Here is an 18742-nt window from a genome sequence, read left to right on the forward strand (position 1 = left end):
ACGCTCTGGGACGCCTTCAAGGCAACCCTAAGAGGAGTCCTCATAAAGATAGGTGCCCTAAAGAAGAGGGAGAGACTGGCCCAGGAGAAAGCCCTGCGAGAAAAGATAGCCCGGCTCCAACCGGGGGGATCCCCGACCCAACCCCTAGACCGCGACCGGGTGGCAGCACTGGCGGACTATAGGCTCCAGCTTAAAAACCTCCTCCTACACAAAACGGAGAGGAGTCTTCAAATGGTTAAGCAAAAATATTATGAGAAAGGGGACAAGGCGGACAGGATGCTCGCCTGGAAGTTAAGGGAGGCACAGAAAAGCAGGAGGGTAAAGGAAGTGAGGGACACCCGGGGACTCAAGGGATGTGACTCTCCCCACATAGGAGAGGCTTTCCGGCAATACTACAGAACCCTCTATTCATCCGAATACGAAGGGGACGACTCCCAGATAGAAAACTTCCTGGACTCCATACGGATCCCGTCCCTCTCCGGGGAAATATCCGAGGGGTTGGAGGGCCTGATAACCGAGGATGAGGTGGACAAGGTGATTAGTGGGATGAAGGTGGGCACTACCCCGGGGGAGGACGGCTTTTCCGTCCTCTTTTACAAGACATTTCGCTCCACCCTGGCCCCTTACCTTGCAAGGGTCTTCAACGCGGTGCTGGAGGGGGACATCCTCCCAGAATCCATGATGGGAGCTATTATAGCAGTCTTGCCCAAAGAGGGAAGGGACCCAGCGGTTTGCTCTTCCTATCGCCCCATATCACTATTAAACATTGACGTCAAGATCTTGGCCAAGGTGGTGGGGAGGAGGATGGAAGGTATCATGCCGAAATTAGTACACGGGGACCAGGTGGGCTTCATTAGAGGAAGGCAGGGGTCAGATAACATCCGCAAAACAATAGACCTCCTCCACTTCACCCAATCATCGGACTTGGACGCCTGCGTCCTTTCCCTGGACTCCGAGAAGGCCTTTGATAGGGTGGAGTGGAGCTACATGGAGCTCCTCCTCCGGAGGATGGGTTTTGGTACTCACATTATGCTTTGGATAACCGCCCTCTATCGGGCCCCAACGGCAAGGGTACAGGTGAACGGGACATTGTCTGAATCATTCCCCCTCTCCCGCGGGACAAGGCAGGGATGCCCACTCTCTCCCCTGATATACGTCCTTACGATGGAGGCGTTGGCAATAGCGGTCAGAGCCAGCCCAGATATTAGAGGTATCAAAAAGGGCGAGGTGGAATTTAAGCTCTCCCTATTTGCGGACGATGTCCTGGCCTACCTGGTGGACCCGGTCTCCTCACTCCCCCCCTTCCTGGCCCTGATCTCTGCGTTTGGTCGCTTTTCAGGCCTAAAAATTAACACGGGGAAATCCGTCATGCTACCAATGAGAACAACAGACCCAGTGCTAGACCCCTTGGTTAGGTTTCACGGGATTAAGGTGGGTAAGGTTGCCATAAAATATCTGGGGGTACTTCTCACCAGGGATCTAGCGAATTTAGGAGCAGCCAACTATAACCCCATGATTGCGGTGATCACTTCAGATTTAAGGAGATGGGGGAAGATGATCCTCTCTTGGTACGGCCGAATGACCGCAATCAAAATGAACGTACTCCCTCGGCTCCTGTACCTCTTCACTGCACTCCCGACTAGAGTCCCAGCACAGAGCTTCAGAGATTTGCAGAACGGGGTACGAGACTTTGTATGGCAAGGGAAAACCCCGAGAACCGGAAGGGCTACGCTGACCCTGCCAAGGGAGGAGGGGGGATTTGGGCTACCGGATTTCCACCTATACTTCTGCGCGGCCCAACTGCGCGTCCTCCTGGAGCACATGAAAGAGGGGCTGGGAACGTACTGGTCCTACCTGGAAGACATGGACGCTCACCCCCTAAAGGTCAGAGACCTCCTATGGCCCCCACGCAAAACGATCCCGAAACACTTAAAATCACACCCGACCCTGGGAGTCCTCTGGGACATCTGGAAAGAGGGCCCCAGCACCACTCATCTTACTACATGGCCCTCTCCAATGTCCTCTCTTTGGGGTCACCGTATCAACTTAGGAGGGCAGGGGTTCAGGAACTCTCAGACTTGGTCAGATAGGGGCCTGGAGTGGGCAGGGCAGATGTTCAGAGAAGGCGAATTTCTGCCTTATGAGGACTTGAAAGCTGCCCTCGGACAGGGATCACTTTCCATCTTCGAGTACCTCCGCCTGAAGGGCATCCTTTGCGCCAAAGCATGGGGCCCAAACCTGAGTAGGCAGTTGACCCCTTTCGAGAAACTGCTAGACTCCGCGACGTCCAGGAAGGGGGCAGAGTCCAGTGTGTATAAACTACTGAATACCTACAATCTCAAAGGAAGAAGGAGCTTCCGCCGGTTCTGGAACGATCTGGCGGGCGAGGAGATCTCCGAGGACGCCTGGGCCAAAATATTTAAGATAGCATTCCATGGAAACCTATTCACCTCGGACATGGAGCATAACTTTAAGATAATACAGGGGTGGCACAGAGACCCGGTAAAACTGTCCAAAATGTTCTCCGGGGTGTCCCCGAGGTGTCCGAGAGGTTGCGGTCAGACGGGATCTAGAAGCCACATGTGGTGGCACTGCCCGAAAGTACAGTCCTACTGGGAGTCGGTGAGGGGCTGGATAGAGGAAGTAACGGAGGATAGTCTGCCGCTAAACCCCTTAACGATGTTGCTGGGCCTCCCCCCGGAGGACACGGAGCTCCACCGATACCCAAGGATGTGGGAAACCATGCTGAGAGCAGGCAGGGTAGCCCTGGCCCAAAAATGGAAGAGTCCAGAACCCCCATCCAAGGAGGACTGGCTGAAAAAAGTAAAAAACATGTTCTTGATGGACAAATTAACCGCCAGGGTGAATAATGACTCCAGCTCATTCCTTACAGACTGGTACGGGGTGCAGCAGTCCTGGGGATGGGATGTCCACTGAACTTAAGGGAAGGTGCTTCTCCAGAAAGGAACGGGTCTAGCCCAGCAAGACAGAACAATACGGACTGGGTCCCCGCGTCCGGGGGTACGGATGCATTAAGCCAACCAAAGACGCAGTCACAAATCGCATCGACCTCGAGGCTCAAGAGACGGAGCCACACGGAGTCTCCCAAAGACAAATAACCGGAATGGACACGGGGGGGGGGGGGGGGGGTGGGGGTCGGGGTTCGGCGGGGGCTACTAAGGGAGGGGGGGGAGGGGTCATTCAGTTCTTTCTTTGTTGTTTGTCACATAAAAAATGCAAATAAAAACTAAAGTTTAAAAAAAAAAGAATAGACTACTGCAATAGCCTCTTCCTTAATCTACCCTCTTCTTCTCTACGACCCCTCTAGCTAATCCAGAATAGGGCTGCAAGACTTATCCCTGGCCTCCAGCCCTAACATCTCTCCACTGGCTCACGGTCGCTGAAAGGATCAAATTCGTATCCCTATGCATCATCTAAAGGCTTTCTGGGGCCGGGGACCATGCTATATTCAACTTACTCTCACTAAATACTGTACCTCTAGATCTTTACGTTCCTCCGGCACCAACTCTGTGTGTCAAGCTCTACGCTACACAGCGATCTGGTGGCCAATGTCTTTCCTCGGCTGGCTCCCTCCTATGGAACAGGCTCCACCTTCCTCTTGAGCTGGATCTCCTCACATTCCGGAAGTTCCCCAAGACCTTCCTTTCCACCTCCTCCTTCTCTTTCTCCCGCCTCCTTCCCTTCCTCCCTCCCTCCCTCCTCTGCTAAATCCCACAGTGAATGAGATTGGTGACTAGGGCCCTTTTGTGTCCACCCGGGTCCTGGCCTCACACACCCAATCGCCTTCAGCCTTCGCCCGCTCGTAGCACTTGCCTTGGCACCCACTTGCATGTGCTTTCACAGGCCTGCACTTATTTATTAACAGTTGACCACTCTCGCCAAATCACTTAACAGCTGCTAACTCCCTAGCACTTCCCCCTCATGGTACTCTTAGAATTTACCCCCCCATCCTTTCTTTCTCTCTGCACTTCAATGTTCTAAATGCTCACAAGGCCTAGTAGGGCCACCTCTATATTTCATTGTTATATTTGCATTTCATTCCCATGTTCCCTCCCCGTTGCCCTGTGGGCGCTTTAAAACACAATGTACTTGCTGTATTAGCACCTTACAAATGCACAATAAATAAACAAGTTGATGGCGGTGGTGGCAGCAAGTCTCAGGAGAGGGACAGGGGGTTCACGTCTACCCCTAACTGGATGATTAGCTGATCAGGGCACGTTATCCCAAATAGGCCCTGTAACATCTCAGCATCACCTGCCGCTCTCTCCACAGACTGGGCTTCTCCCTCATTTACAAGCAGTCCCACATGATAACATCTCAAAGACTCCAGTTCGTCGGAGCGTTCTTCGATGCATCCTTGGGAAAAATCTCGCCACCCGAGGGGAGGGCTCAGCATATTCTGCAGATGGTCACCAAATTCTGACGTGCCCAGCGTCCTCTGGCCTCAGGCTTTTTGAGGTTGCTCGGCCTCATGGCATTCTGCATTTTCGTGGTGCCATAGGCTCGCCTAAGAATGAGATCCCTCCAATGGGCTCTCAGGACACAGTGGTCTCCATTCTCTGGCAGGATGACAGACCGTCATCCGGTCCCAAATAGGGTTGCACAGGATCTCCTGTGGTGGGCTTGCAAGGACAATATTCTGAAGGGAGACCTTTTTGGCAACCATGGCTGGCGATAACCGTTACGGACGCCTTGCTCATGGGGTGGGGGAGCCCACTCCAATGATCTGACAGTCCGCGGTTGTTGGTTCCTGTTGGTCCAAACTACGTATCAACCTTTTGGAGCTGAGGGCGATCAGACCAGTGCTGAAGGCCATCTGTACGGGGAAAGAATGTCCCGATAATGATGGACAATACAGTGGCCATGTACTACCTCAACAAGAGAGGAGGTCTAGGGTCACTACCACCATGCTGGGAGGCAATGCAGCTCTAGTTCTGGGCAATTCAAGAAGGAATCTCCCTACTGGCAGTTCACCTAGCTGGGAGAAGACCCTGGCGGCTGACGCTTTAAGCAGGCTGAGCACAGTCTCCCACAAGCGGGAACTAGCTCAAGAAGACTTTCAAGAGATCGTCACCCTTTGGGAAACCCCTCAAGTCGATCTGTTCGCGACCAGTGTCAGCCGGAAGTACGAGCTGTTCTGCTCCAGGGAATTTCCCCCAAGAGGAGCTCTAGGAGACACGTTCGTAGTGGACTGGGAGTTTCCACTGCTGTACATGTTTCCTCCAGTCCCCGACGTTCCTCGCATGATCAGGAGGTTGAGAAAGTTTATGAAATCCATGATCCTAATTGCCCCGTATTGGGCCAGGAGGACGTGGTACCCGGACCTTCTGGACATGTCCATTTGACCTCCAATGCTCCTTCTGCAAAGAAAGGACCTTCTCTTGTGAGAGGAGGGTTGGGTTCACCATCCAGAGGTCAAGACACTCAACCTTCATGCATGGTTTCTGAGAGGTTGAGATATAAGGATTGGGACCTCCCAGATGACGTAATGGAGATTTTACCTTCGGCCAGAAGGCCAGCAACAAAATCCTAATACCGCTGCCATTGGAATAATGTCGGGCTGAGAGGTCCTGTGTCCGCGGAAGCTGCTGGACCCCCGACAATCCCCCTGAAATGTAATTCCCAGAACTAGATATTAATTCAGCTCTGCAAACTACACCCCAAAGGGAAAGGGGGAAGTGGATAACATAACAACACCAGACTGACTGCGTCAAGGCTAACCAAAGCTGAACCTGCGGAGGATACAAGAAAAGCAGATACAAATCCTTTTATTACTTAACCTTTAGAGTTGGAAAGACTTTAAATCCTTAACTAATAAGTAAGAATCATACCTGGTTCTTCTCTTTAAATTTCTTAGAGAAGCTTGTAAAGAAGCTGAAAATCTCTTACTTGAGTCTCTTGAAATTCACAGCAACTTCTTAGTTTGGGCAAACCTGGAAAGTTTTGCTCTTTGCCTTTTTCCAAAGTTAACTAATTGTCCAGTAAAATTTGTCTTTAATGTTTTCTTTCTTTTTCTTTAAAACTTTTCTTTCGTTTCCAAAACCTTTTTACAATTCAATAGAGTTTGAGAATTCTTGAAGATACACGTGCAAAAGCACACGCGCAGATGATCTCAATGCTGAAGATTCGCACGTTGAAAAACTTCCCACGCTGAAGAACTCGCGCACTGCAAGAGAAGTCCACGCACAGAAATCGCACGCGCTTGTAAACACACGCGCAAACGGATTCTCGCGCAGAAAACACACGCGCCTATTCACACGCGCCTTATAACCCTCGCGCCAAAGAGTTCACACGCGGACTGAATCTCGCGTTAAAAAGCACACGTGCTGGAAAACACACGCGCTATTGAGTTCTCGCGTAGAAGCACACGCGCTTGAAAACACACGCGCAATAGAGTTCTCACGCGGCGAACAGATTCTCGCGCTAGGAAGCACACGCGCTGGAACTCACACGCGCAGTTGAATTCTCTCGCCAGGAAGCACACGCGCTGAAACTCACACTCGCAAAGGTTCAACGGTTAGTATCAGATTACACGTAGTACGTGTTTAACAAATAGCGTTCACCCGTTAACCTTGCGCTTAATTTCAAGCGCACTCAAACAGTTCAAAATATTAATTCAAAGAAAACTTTTTACGAGTTCTCACTTAAATGTCTTTAAGATAAAAAGAGCGGCAGTCTAACAACCTCTAAACAAAGTCACTTATCTCCAGAACGATTTCCTAAAGATCTTCAGAGTTTCCTGTCTTCAAATCGCATTCCTGACAGCTGAGAACTCCTCCTGAAACCCCCAAGAAAGTAGCCGCTCGACTGCAAGTGCCTGAAGGATAAAATCCACCAGGCCCAAGTCTTGAGCAGGAGCAGCCACTACACACGTCCTCTCAGCTGGGGCTTAGATGATGAAAGGCAAAGAGTGACAGTTCAGAATGTTCATTGTTGTTCTGCAGTGTTCTCTAACCAATCAGAGCTGTCACTGTGAAACTCCATTTTGCCTTGGGTCAGAACCAGGATTCTGAATCAGGAAGTTAAGGCCAAACCAACTACAATAGAAAACTTCTCACCCACACAAGGCTAATCTAAAAAAGGATAATAAAAGAGAAATAAAGGCAAAGAACTTGAATAAGGGAAAATAGCCTAAATAGTGGAAGGAAACCTGACAAATACATTCTGCAGCTGCTGTATTGTATTGTGTTGTATTGTATTGTATTTGTTATTTAGATAGCATTCTTTCCCCATTCATATGTCCTCAATGAGCTTTGTTATTGGAACACTCTTGGTAAATGCAGTACATGTGTAGGAGATTCTAAGAGTTTAGATCAAGAGATGCTTGTGTGCATTTTCGCCGGATAAGGACTTAGGTGGCTGGCTAGGCTGCAGTAAGCAGCCCAAAGGTCAGGCAGGTGGGTGGGCGCTGTTGGCGCTTTAGGATAGAGAGCTATTGCTGAAGACTCGATGTGTACCCAGCTAGACCAAATTATATTTCTGTTGGTTGTCACTGTATACTAGTGGCAGAGATGTTTAGGTCCATCAGGAGTTTCAGTGTGGACGGCTATGTGTGCTGTTAGACCAGAATGGCATAGCCATAGCTGCATTCTGTGGTGCACAGATGGATGGCCGTGCCTGCGGCCTGTGTCCACAGACGTGGTGTAAGGTATACGTACTGTATGCTTTGATGTAGTTTGACTCCAGTGTTCTTTTTCTTTGTCCAATGTGGATGGCATGGTCTCATTATTCGTGGTCACTCTGAAGCGAATGTCTGAGCAGTGGTGCGTGTCTCAGAGGGGTGATGGCGTGGGGGATGAGGATGATGGGGGGGAGAGGGAGGACAACTGTGAGGGTGAAAGTTTGAAGTGAAGTGCCTTTGCAAAAGCTGCTGGCATACGTGAGATATTGGTTAGTAGAAGTGTTGTTTCTTGGGAGGAACAAGGTTTACTGCGGTGTGCCTCAGTGAACGCTGCTGGCATCCCTGCGTTATTGATGGGTAGGAGTGTTGTTGTGCATGGGGCGGGGGCGATAGTTTGTCAAAGTGTGCTGCTGTGTACGCTGCCACCTGCCAGCATCCGGGCTGTGATTGGTGTATAGGAATGTTATTGTGTTTGTGTTTGGGTTTGGTGATATCGTTTAGACAGGGGCAGGGTTTCAAGAGGAGGCTGGGAAAAGCCAGATATTGAGGGCCTTTCTGAATTTCAGGTGATTTTCAATATTGCAAATGTGTAGGGGTAGGGCGTTTCAGATGATCAGCGCTTGGACAGAGAAAGAGGATCCGCCCAGACTGGAGGAGTTGTAAAGTGGGACCACTAGGCGATATGCTGTGTGAGATCTGAGACTCCTTGAGGGGTGGTAGTGCTGGAGTTTGCCTTGAAGGAATTCTGGGCCGGTGTTGTGGATGGCCCGGTGGGTGATGCATGTTAGGAAAGATTTCCATTCATGGGTAATTTTCCCTCCAGTTGTGCACCCCCCAACCTTTTGCTTTTGTCTGACCATCCTAGCCTGACTTTTACCACTGGAGCCCAGCCTTCTGCTGCACTCCGCTGGGCTTTTGCTCATCTTGTTATGGGCAAACTAACATGCCCTTCAGACTGTTAGTATTGGGAGACGTTTCCCTTAGTCTTTCGCTTTGTTTATATTTCTTTGCAACATTTTATCAGTGCCCAATGTACCTTCCAGTACAGTGCGCTGGGTCCCTTTTTCATTTTTAAGGCCCTAGACACCTTCGAAGGATTTTTGGAGAATACACAAGTGTGTCCAGTGCAGAGCTGGTGGCAGCCGTTACTTTTAAAGCATTTTTGACTCTTTTCTATGGTCCAAACTGTGTTTACTGCATTTGGCCAACGACAGTGGCCAGTGCCTAAAATGGCCATGCCACGAGGTCCTTTGTTCTGTCCTTTGGCCATTTTGTCCCTTTGCTTTCCCCAGGTCGAGCAGACCCGGGAAATTCCTTATTTGGTCATGCAGACCCCCGCGCAACCCGAGGCTTTCGCAGCCTTTTGCGTGCCTTGTGTGGGTGCGCCCAGGATGTGAGCCGGAACTCTCTAGTTCCGATACACATCCTGGGTTTCAGGATGTCTGGTGTGCTGGGATGACTGGGACCACAGTGGTCCATGATTGGTCCACGTCTGGGATTGCTGGATGTGAGCAGATCTCTGGTTTCTCTTCATTTTTGCGTGAAGGAGATTTTGGATAAGAGAAGGCATTTTACACCCATTCCAGGTCGATCTTCTGAGTTCACACCGAACTTAGTAAAGGAGACAAGTATCCTGACACGAAGAAGCAGATCTGTAGAACTGCTGGTGACCTGCTGGAAGGTTCGGCACCCTGACCCTGCTGTTGTCCCGTCCAAGCCCCTGTTTCTGTTCGATCATAGAAGGCCTGCAAGGGCACTTCGACCCGTTGGAGTAGTGGGACTAACTACTCTAGGCACCTCCTGCTTAACCTGCAAACAAGCCTTTTTCTTAAGTGTTCCTGGACTGCCCAGTGAACTGACCAGCTCGTACAGGACATTTGCCCTGTCACCAACCGCTGTCTCGAGTTTCGACTTGAGCCTTTGAGAACCGTAAGCTCTTGGTCGAAGGCACTCTCCAGTCGAGTTTCGCACACCTAGTATTCCTAGGTCTGGAATTTGTCAAGTCCACCTGAGCATACGCAGATCTCGTGTTGCCCCGCTGTGGTGACTATCTTCATGGGTGCCTTTCTGCTGTGCCCCCATGTGCCCTAAGACGAGCTGCAGTCAAACAGCCTAATCCCGTCACCAGAAGCAGAGAAATCGCCACTGTCCGGCAAGGACTGAGGTCCCAGAACCCAACCCCTGAAAGCCGGAGGGACGCGCAACTGCGGGATTCGAAATTGCGAATGAACTGGACTTGACTGGCGAAGTTTGGTCCGGAATGCGCGGAGGGTCGGTGAGTACTTGCACAACTTAACAGTGGCCCCTGGCGCATCCATAGACTTTTACGCACAAGTGCCCCCTCAGGGCCAATCTCCTTTGTTAAAGTAGCCTGTGCTACCAAGCTATTCCGGATTCTTGGCAATCGCTCTGCCCTCTTGTGTAGACCCTCCTTGATTAGTGGGACCTTATTCTTGATCACCCCTCCCACCTTCCTGAGCCAGTACAGCCCCCTGAAGAAGACCCGTTTTGAACTTAACCGCATGGACGAGTGCTCCGGCACTGAATGTACTTTTGAGCGCAAAGCTCCACACTTCTTAGGGGCTGGACTGCCTATTAGTTAGGGTTTGATTTGTTGAAGGACTGCCTAAAGTATATACGCATGGTGTGACCCCTTTCTTTGCAGGTTGTGGATCTCTACTTGTGTAATATTCCTTTAGGCCAATAGTTGCTGTATATGTTTCCTAGTCAGTTTTATGTTAGGTTTGTTAATATTGCTGAGATTTACTTTGTTTTTGAGTAAAAAGGCCTTTAATAAATGTATATGTATTTTTGATATATACACTTGACTGCAAGTAATTTGTGGTGGTGTTTACTGTTTGTGCTCATTGTGGACTTTTGATCACCCTCACCCCTCCCGAGACCTAGTCTTGACCGCCGCCAATGCTACCTTGGTTGGTCCGGCTTGTCTAGAAGGTTACCCTGTTCCAAGAAACTATGCTGGCCTTCTCACCCTCTGCCCACCAGGTCAGAGTTCAGAAATCCATCTTAACAATGCACATGGCTTTAGAGGTAGTGCGTCGACATATCGGGAGCCAATGGAGGACTTTTAGTGTAGGGCTGAAGTGTTCTCTGGGAAGTAGGTTAATGAGCAGCATTTTGGATTTTTTTGCAGTTTCCTTAGTTGAAATGCCAGTGCACCTAGGTAAAGGCAGTCTGCGTAGTCTAAGCAGGAGAGGATGATGGAGTTGATGGCCGAGAAACGGTGATTTAAGGGAAAATACGCCAGTGGATCCATAGATGGAAGAAATAGGTTTTAGATACAGAGGTGGTGTGTTGGGAGAGGGATATGTCTGTGTCCAATGTAAAGCTGAGGTTTTTCACCAAGTTGGACATTGCTGGTGCAGGTATTAGGGATTGAAGCCATGGAATCGGTTGGGGAAGGAGCGTCGTTTTCCCTCGGACTAGGATTTCAGTTTTCCCAGGGTTGAGGATGAGTTGGTTGGTCAATATCTGAGAGGCATGATGACAGGTCTGGACTGTTGGAGCCTGGCGATTTGGGGATTTTAAGGATGATCTGGGTGTCATCTGTGTAGTTGTAGCAAGTAAGATTGTGGGATCAGATGATTGCGGGCAGGGCTTTTAGTTAGTGGTTTAATATTAGGGAATATAGGGATGCTCCTTGTGGGACCCCTTTCCTTAGTGGTCGTGTGGTGGATGTGAACGGGTGGAGTTGTGATAAGGAGTGAAGTACCCCCACCTCAACCATCTCGCCCACAGCACCTTTATGTTGAATGCTAGAGTGTGAAACGCGTGCGATACCAATGAAAATAACGATACCTAGTAGAATCTGGGAGGCAAGGTTCCCATTAAGGAAGCCATACTTGCATACGAGAAAATACAATGGTCACCTGAATGAAGTTCTGGAAGAAACTTGAAAGTTGCACGACGAGGATGAATGGTGACTTCATGCAGAGCAAGGTTGACGTATAAGGGAAGCGATGCAGAGAGTAGAGAATGCAGACAAATCTATAAGGCATTAAGTATCGAGATAAATTACATCTTGGGATCAAGATGAAGGATCTTAAGCTTCAGACATAAATAAGAGAGCAAGCAATTTCACACGTATATACATGCAAGAAAACGTAGGCAGACTAAGTATTTGTAAAGGCTAGCTAAATAGTGAATAGATTGCGGCATGCGCCAACATGAACATATACATATATTGGAGTCAGTAGAAGATGGATGTTCCCACTACATATGAAAGCAGTGCTGAGCAAAAGAAGGAAGTCCGCTTTTCCCAGTTTCCAAGTGTGGCTCAGTTGGAAAACAAGTGAATTAACAAGGGTGAAACTCAGAAAAGCGAGGTTCGATGAGCCAAGGTCATATCAGACAGGGGTGAACTGACATTGGATACAAATCGTGTGAAAGAACAAAGCTCCTGTTCAGAAGGCATGGACAAAAACAAGAAGACGTCAGAGGTCTATTAAAGAATAGTGTTTTAATATACTGAAAACTCAATTTCGTGGTCTCTAGTCACGTGGGGAGAAGTTGTTGTACGGGCATGATGGTCACACCTAAGCATGAGGGCAGAGCGTGCCTCCACTCCCCTGAATTCCCCGGAGCAAAGAACATGTTCAAAGACCTAATTGACATTGGACCACTGGGGTGGTGATGGATGAATATGCTAATTGGTGGGAAGTTATGGTTAAGACAAGCTCATCTGCATCTGAACTTTCAGCCTATGTGCTGCTAACGTAGGTTGGGAGGGTACTGACGGAGGTTAGAAAGTAACCAATGATAGAGGACCACATGATCAAGGGTCCTATAGTTGTGTAGCCAATTAGATGTATATTTAGTGACGTTCATAGTGACCTATTTTAAGGGAAGGGCTTAGTTGCCCCACCTGATGAAACTAATCATTTTCTGCCCTAAACAAGTATGGGTTGTATATCTAGATTATCCTTGTAGAACCTCTCACACTCGCCATTAGTTTTTTGTAGTTTGCCACGTAGGATGACGTTAGTAATACGCAGGTTAAACGTCACCTATGACGATTATTTACTATACAAATTGATTCTTCTATGAAATGCTTTGAGAAGTCTCGAGAGAGATCATGATGAGCAATGTCTGATATCTGTTGTACTCCCTGTTTTAGATAATTGATATTAAAACAGTATGTTTTGCCAACTACCGGAGTTGTTTCTATTTTTGATGTTTGAGTAAACTCTGCATCCGCTGTCCATCTCTAAGGTATTGCTAACCCATCTTAAAGGGCTGAGAAGGAACCTCAGTTCAGTTGCATGATTAGTGAGTGATTTGAGATGAGGAGATCCATGAGAAGGCTGTGTTTTTGATTCCTAGTGTTTGTAGCCTGTCTAGTAGGATAGTGTGATCGATGGTATCGGAGGCTGCAGAGAGGTCAAGGAGGATGAGTACCGGACAGCCTTCTGCGTTAGCTGTTCTTTTTAGGTCATCCCAGATGGACACTAGGAAGGATTCTGTTCCTCTGAGCGGTCTGAAGCCCGATTTTTGCAGGGTTTAGGGGGTTGGTGGCTACAGTGAATAGGCCAAGCTGTTTGTATGCTGTGCGATCCATGAGTTTGGCCATGAAGTGTGTGTTGGAGATTGGCCGGTATTTCTGGGGGAGGAGTGGGTCGAGTGTAGGTTTTCTGAGGATGGGTTTGATGTAGGAGGTTTTTGGGGCTTCCAGGAAGGCTCCTGATGTGAGTGTTGAGGATAGAGTGGGCAATGCTGCCTGCACAGGTTGAGGCTAGGATGTTTATGAGGAGGGTGGGTGGGCAGGGGCCCTCAGGAGAGCCTTATGGGTGGCTTCGTGCTAGGAGCGAGAGGCACTCCTGGTGTGAAATGGGAGAGAAAGAGTTAGATTTGTATCGATGGGGTGTGGGGGGGTTTGACAAGGGTCAGCCTGTAGTTAAAAGGATGTGGACCCTTTTCAATGCAATGCACCTATGGTGCTATCTTTTTGGTTACATCTAGCAAATCTCTGGCTCCAGATTGGGACCATTAAAGGATACTTGGTGGCGCTTTCAATCCTCAAGCGCACGTTGGAAGAGAGATCCTACTTCAAGATGCCATTAATCATACAATGCCTAAAGGGACTCATTGCTGTGTTCCCTCCCACACCTTTTCAAGTACCAATTTGGGATCTTACTCCTGTGTTGAAATGTCTGATGTGTGCTCCCCTTGAGCCACTCCATTCATGTGCACTAAGACTACGGACCTGAAAAACCATTCTATTAGTTGCGTTGACATGAGCCCGCCAGGTGAGTGAATTGCAGGCCTTCTCTAATAAGTCTCCACTTACAAATTTTTTACAAGGACAAGGTTGTCATTGGGGTTAAACCGTCTTTTGCATTTATCCCAGAAAATCGTGCTTCCTACATTCTATTTGCCTCCTCATCCTGGCAAGGAAGAGGAAAGGCTACATAGGCTTGATCCCAGTAGGGCTTTGAGCGTTTACATTTCACAGATGGCAAAAATACGTCAACATGACCAGCTTTTCATTGGGTACACTGGACACAAACTGGGTCTTCCAGTTAGAAAACAAACTTTGTCCAGATGGATAATTCTTGTTATTACAGAATGCTACAGATTGGCCGGGAAAGATCCTCCAGAAGGCCCGAGAGCTCATTCTACAAAGGTCATGGCAACATCTTCTGCTCTGCAAAGAGGGGTGCCTATAAAAGACATTTTTGTGGCAGCCACTTGGTCTACCATTCACATATTTACTAAACATTACTGTCTAGATTCATCCTCTAGTCAGGAAGGAGGATTTGGGAAAGCGATCCTACATTCAACCCATGACAATTCTTAAGTCTGAAAATTCTTACTCCCTCCACCAAAACCTAACACTGCTTTGGGAGTCTATCAAAAGATGAGGAATACGTGGGAGGGCACATATCCATTAGAAGAACAGGTTACCTACCCCTGGTAACGTTCTTACGACTAGATGTTCCTCCCACGTATTTCCCAACCTACACCGATGTAGAATTTCCAGGCATTACACTTTACGCTATTTTAGAGTCTGCTACTGTCTAGGACTCACTGATGCTGGTATTTTCTGGAAGAGGAAGGCGTGAAAAACAGAACTGAAGCCAACGAGCACTGCACATGCTATATATATACAGACAATGACGTTGACTCTGAGTTGGAAGCCCTAGAAGGACATTGAGTCGAACGCATTGGTCCACAGCGCCCTCTGCCATTTTTCTCTCCCCCTGAGCAGCTGAAGCTGGAAGGGAAGATATCAAAAGATGAAGACTATGTGGGAGGATCATTCAGTCAAAAGAACGTTACCAGGGGTAAGTAACCTTTTATTCTGTGACAGTAAATCTCAGTTAGCAATGCATAAGATATTGAGCAACCTTTTTCAGACTGCCTTGAACATGGCCAGTCCCAGTAAAAGTGGTGGTTGCCTGGTCACATTCTGGATACAAGCTGCAGCACAGGAAGTTGGAATGTGAATGGTTGTCGGCAAGGCTTTATTTCGAAGCAAACTATTAAATATGTCTGTAAAGGTCACCTGATGTTTCCTGAATGCAGATCTCTTGGCTTAGCTGATCATCATCTTCTGTACGTAGAGGTATCGTCTCTCTAGCCCTGCTTTCCATTATACTTTGCACCGACTCTAATGGCGAGAGACATACATTATGTTGTTTTTCTCTTCAAAAATAGAATGTACTCCCCCCACCCCAGCCAAGCCCCCAATGTAGTCTTCACAAGTCTGCAACTACATGGATAATCACAGAAAATAAGGAAACAATATATTATCTTTTCTTGTAATATTGCTTTTTATCCCTAATCTCAGATAATCGATACCTTACTAATGGCAATATGTGTTTCTAATCCCATGTGCTTTCCAAGGAGCTGCTAGACATGATACATTGTGTGTTCTTTATCGCCCATGTTCCATTTGTCCAAACTTCTTGTGAGAGGCTTCCCCATTTAATAGAGTCCAAAATTCTTAAGCCCAAACCCAGGGCTTGGATAGTTGCAAGTTAGCTTCATACTACCACTATTTGAACGCTCAACAATCCTACCCCCTGCAGTTTTCTCCTTGTTAGTTGATATTTTAGACAAATATTTAAGAGGGCTTGGATGTCTTTTTATAGACCTTTCCTAGATTAATTTTGGGGAAAGGAAAATTGAAAATGACATTTTGTTAGAGTTTGTATGCCTACTCCTACCTTTCCTCCTTGTTTGTTTGTTTTTTTTAAGCCGCAAACCTAGCTACAGAAAGCAACAGATTGCTTGACAGAGCAATAGGGGAAACTACAGCAAGGAGGGAGTTAGGAGCATGGACCAAAAGTTGAAGCGGAGAAGGGAGGCAATCCAGAGTCGAAGGCAACAGTGGGCTATTTAAAAGTAGTAGCTCCCAGGGAGTGGTGGTTTAACACAGAACGGGGTACAGTAGGAAGTGTTCGGAAAGAGAGGGGGGGGGACACAGAAGGGTGGCTTCTAAAGGACAGGGGCAGTCCTTGTACCGGCCGTGGGGAACGTGTAAGAAGGAAGGGACTTTACGAGGGAATGGGGGCACACAGCGGCCCCAAAGCTTTGGTCCAAGGGTAGAGCAATAATAAAGCCCTAGATGTTGAGAAGGAACACGTCCTTCAAGAGGAAGGACTCAAGCTTCTCCCTGGATTGCAGATGCTATTCCACACTAAACAACCAAAACATTTTCGAGAAGGAGGCCCCGACCCCCTCGAAAGAGAAAGAAAGAGGCCATGCTCCTGTCATGCCATCAAACACAGACAAGGAAAGGGCTAAGGCAAAACCATGCATGCCCTCGACCCCAGGAAATAGGCTGGAGAGCACTTGGTCTCGACACAATGAAGAATCATCGAAGACTCCATCGAGTTCAGGGTCAAGCCCTTCAAGGGCTCCGTCAATGCAAAATCGACAAAGAAATCGAGGCCATCAATGCCATCAGCGTCGAGGCTGTCAACACTGTTAGTGCCGAAGAAATCAATGCCATTAGGGTCGAATCCATCAATGCTGTTGCCCACTAAACCTTCAACAATTTAGAAACAAGTTGATAATTCCTACAAGCCATTGCCAAAGAAGGATTTTTTTCAAGTCTTTATCTTCCATTTATGAGAAGTACGAGCTATCGGACCAAGACACTCCACCATTTGGATTGGAGTTTGGCACACCTAATGCCCCAGAAAGCCTCATTACAGAGGAATCCAGGTCAAAAGATTTATATGAGAATCTTCATTCTGCTAGTGGTGTTGACACATTGCATGAACTGGTGTTTGGCAATCCAGACCAAGCAGACCATGCAGAAGCCTCTTATAGACAGCTATAGATTTTCTGGGATGAGCCAGACATGTTCCACCATTCAAGCAAGTCGACCTAACAGATATTTTCGATAAAGGCCCACAGAAGGATCCCACTCTCCCATTTCATGTCGCATTTCAAAAAAGTTTTATGGCCAATTGGGAGGTCCCTGAATCAAGTCCAGCGGTGAATAAGAATCTCACCAACAAGTACAGGCCCTCAAGTAGGGACCCTAGCTATCTGTCAAAGCACCCAACACCAGAAGCAATGGCTACTTCCAAACAGGCTGCTTACCCAACCATCCCTTCAGACAGGAATGATAAGCGGTTCAGCGCTTGGGCTAGGAAGGTATTTTCTGCATGGCTCTCAAGTCTGCAAACAGCACTTGAGCCTTAGCAAAATTCACATTCACCCTGTGGGACTGTGTAGCTATGGCAGCTGACAATATTCCCAAAGGGGAAGAGAGAGACGGCTTCCTGAATATTGTAAGAGACAGTAAAGAGGCTGTGTATGAGTCTCTACAATCAGGACTGGACTCGGCTGATAGCATCAGCACAGCCATGGCGGCGAGCACGGCAATACGCAGCTTTGCATGGTTGAGGAAGTCTGGTTTTTCTCCGGACATGAAATCTAGACTCGTTAACATGCCCTTTGATGGCACTCAGCTGTTTGGCAGCAAGACTGATGAAAGCCTAAAGAAGCTGCAGACCTCAAAGGCGGAAGCCAAATCCATTGGTGCCACCATCAGACGGCCACAACCATCTCACCCCAGTGGATCATCTTGGATGGGTAAGTCCTTTCAGTTCTACTCCTCAGTTGGAAGAGCGAGAGGATGGTCTAGTCAAAGGGGCTCATGAATATTCCCTTGTGGTGGACGAGGGATAGGTGCAAAGTTCACCCAAGAAATGGTTACTTTACCCTCAGCCGCTGCATCAGCCGCCTCAAAACGTCTCTGAGGCCTTTACACACAAGACCCCGTGGGAGGCAGACTCACTGCATCTGCAAGAATAGTGAGGTGTTACTTCAGATACGTGTGTGTTGGAAACAGTAACCCAGGGTTACTGCCTCTCCTTTCTAAAAAGGCCTCAGGACCATCCACGGAGGAACCATTAATTCAAAGTTCCGGATCCGTTCCTTGTGCAGGAAATGAGCCTGCTAGAGAAAGGTGCTATAGAACCAGTGCATGTGACAGAGAGGAACAAAGGGTGGTATTCTCCCTATTTCATAATCCCCAAGAAGAACCGAGGATTGAGACCCATTTTGGACTTGAGATGCTTGAACAAGTTCTTCAGGAAGGAGAAGTTCAAGATGGCCACACTTTCCCAGATCCTTCAGGCCCTCCAGCTCCAGAATTTGATGGTGTCATTGGACTTTCAGGAAGCTTACTTTCATGTGCCGATCCATCACAAGCGCAGAAAGTACCTAAGGTTCATCATTGGCGGTTCTCTTTATCAGTTTCGAGTTCTGCTAAGGGTTTTCACCAAATTTCTACCACTCTGTTCCCCTCTGAATGAGCTGATTTCTCCTCCTCTCTCCTCACAACCACCTCTAAACCCCTTCTCCTGGGTGACTTCAACATCACCTTGACTCCTCAATCACAGCATCCACTATTTTACGTGACCTCTCCACCTCGCTCTCCCTCTCCATTCTCCCCTCTGGTCCTACTCAGTCGGCTGGACATCCTCTCGATGCCTTCATCCACACTGATCTTTTGCTCTCCTCCCCACTCATCACCCGACTCTCCTGGTGAAACGATTCTCTCCTCTCACCTGGGTCCTCTCTGCCATCTGACCGCACCTCCCCCAGCCCTGCCGACCT

General features: G+C 48.2%; 1 protein-coding gene and 1 long non-coding RNA gene across 5 annotated transcripts in view; one reads left to right on the plus strand and one right to left on the minus strand.

The window, feature by feature from the left end:
• Nucleotides 1-18742, minus strand: part of USP44 (ubiquitin specific peptidase 44) — a 567333-nt gene that overhangs the window by 439646 nt on the left and 108945 nt on the right. For all 4 annotated transcript variants that reach the window (XR_011281915.1, XM_069629819.1, XM_069629821.1 and 1 more), the window contains exon 4: nucleotides 15168-15272. Coding sequence is in view for 3 of the 4 variants with exons in the window: in XM_069629819.1 (XP_069485920.1) it covers nucleotides 15168-15272 (105 nt within the window). In the remaining variant the exon portion in view is untranslated. The remainder of the gene's footprint in view (nucleotides 1-15167; nucleotides 15273-18742) is intronic.
• Nucleotides 1-18742, plus strand: part of LOC138514360 (uncharacterized) — a 116843-nt gene that overhangs the window by 62834 nt on the left and 35267 nt on the right. The window lies entirely within an intron of this gene.

This window comes from Ambystoma mexicanum, chromosome 12 (assembly GCF_040938575.1).
Source record: "Ambystoma mexicanum isolate Mex_15411 chromosome 12, UKY_AmexF1_1, whole genome shotgun sequence".
In the NCBI taxonomy this organism is placed as follows: Eukaryota; Metazoa; Chordata; class Amphibia; order Caudata; family Ambystomatidae; genus Ambystoma; species Ambystoma mexicanum.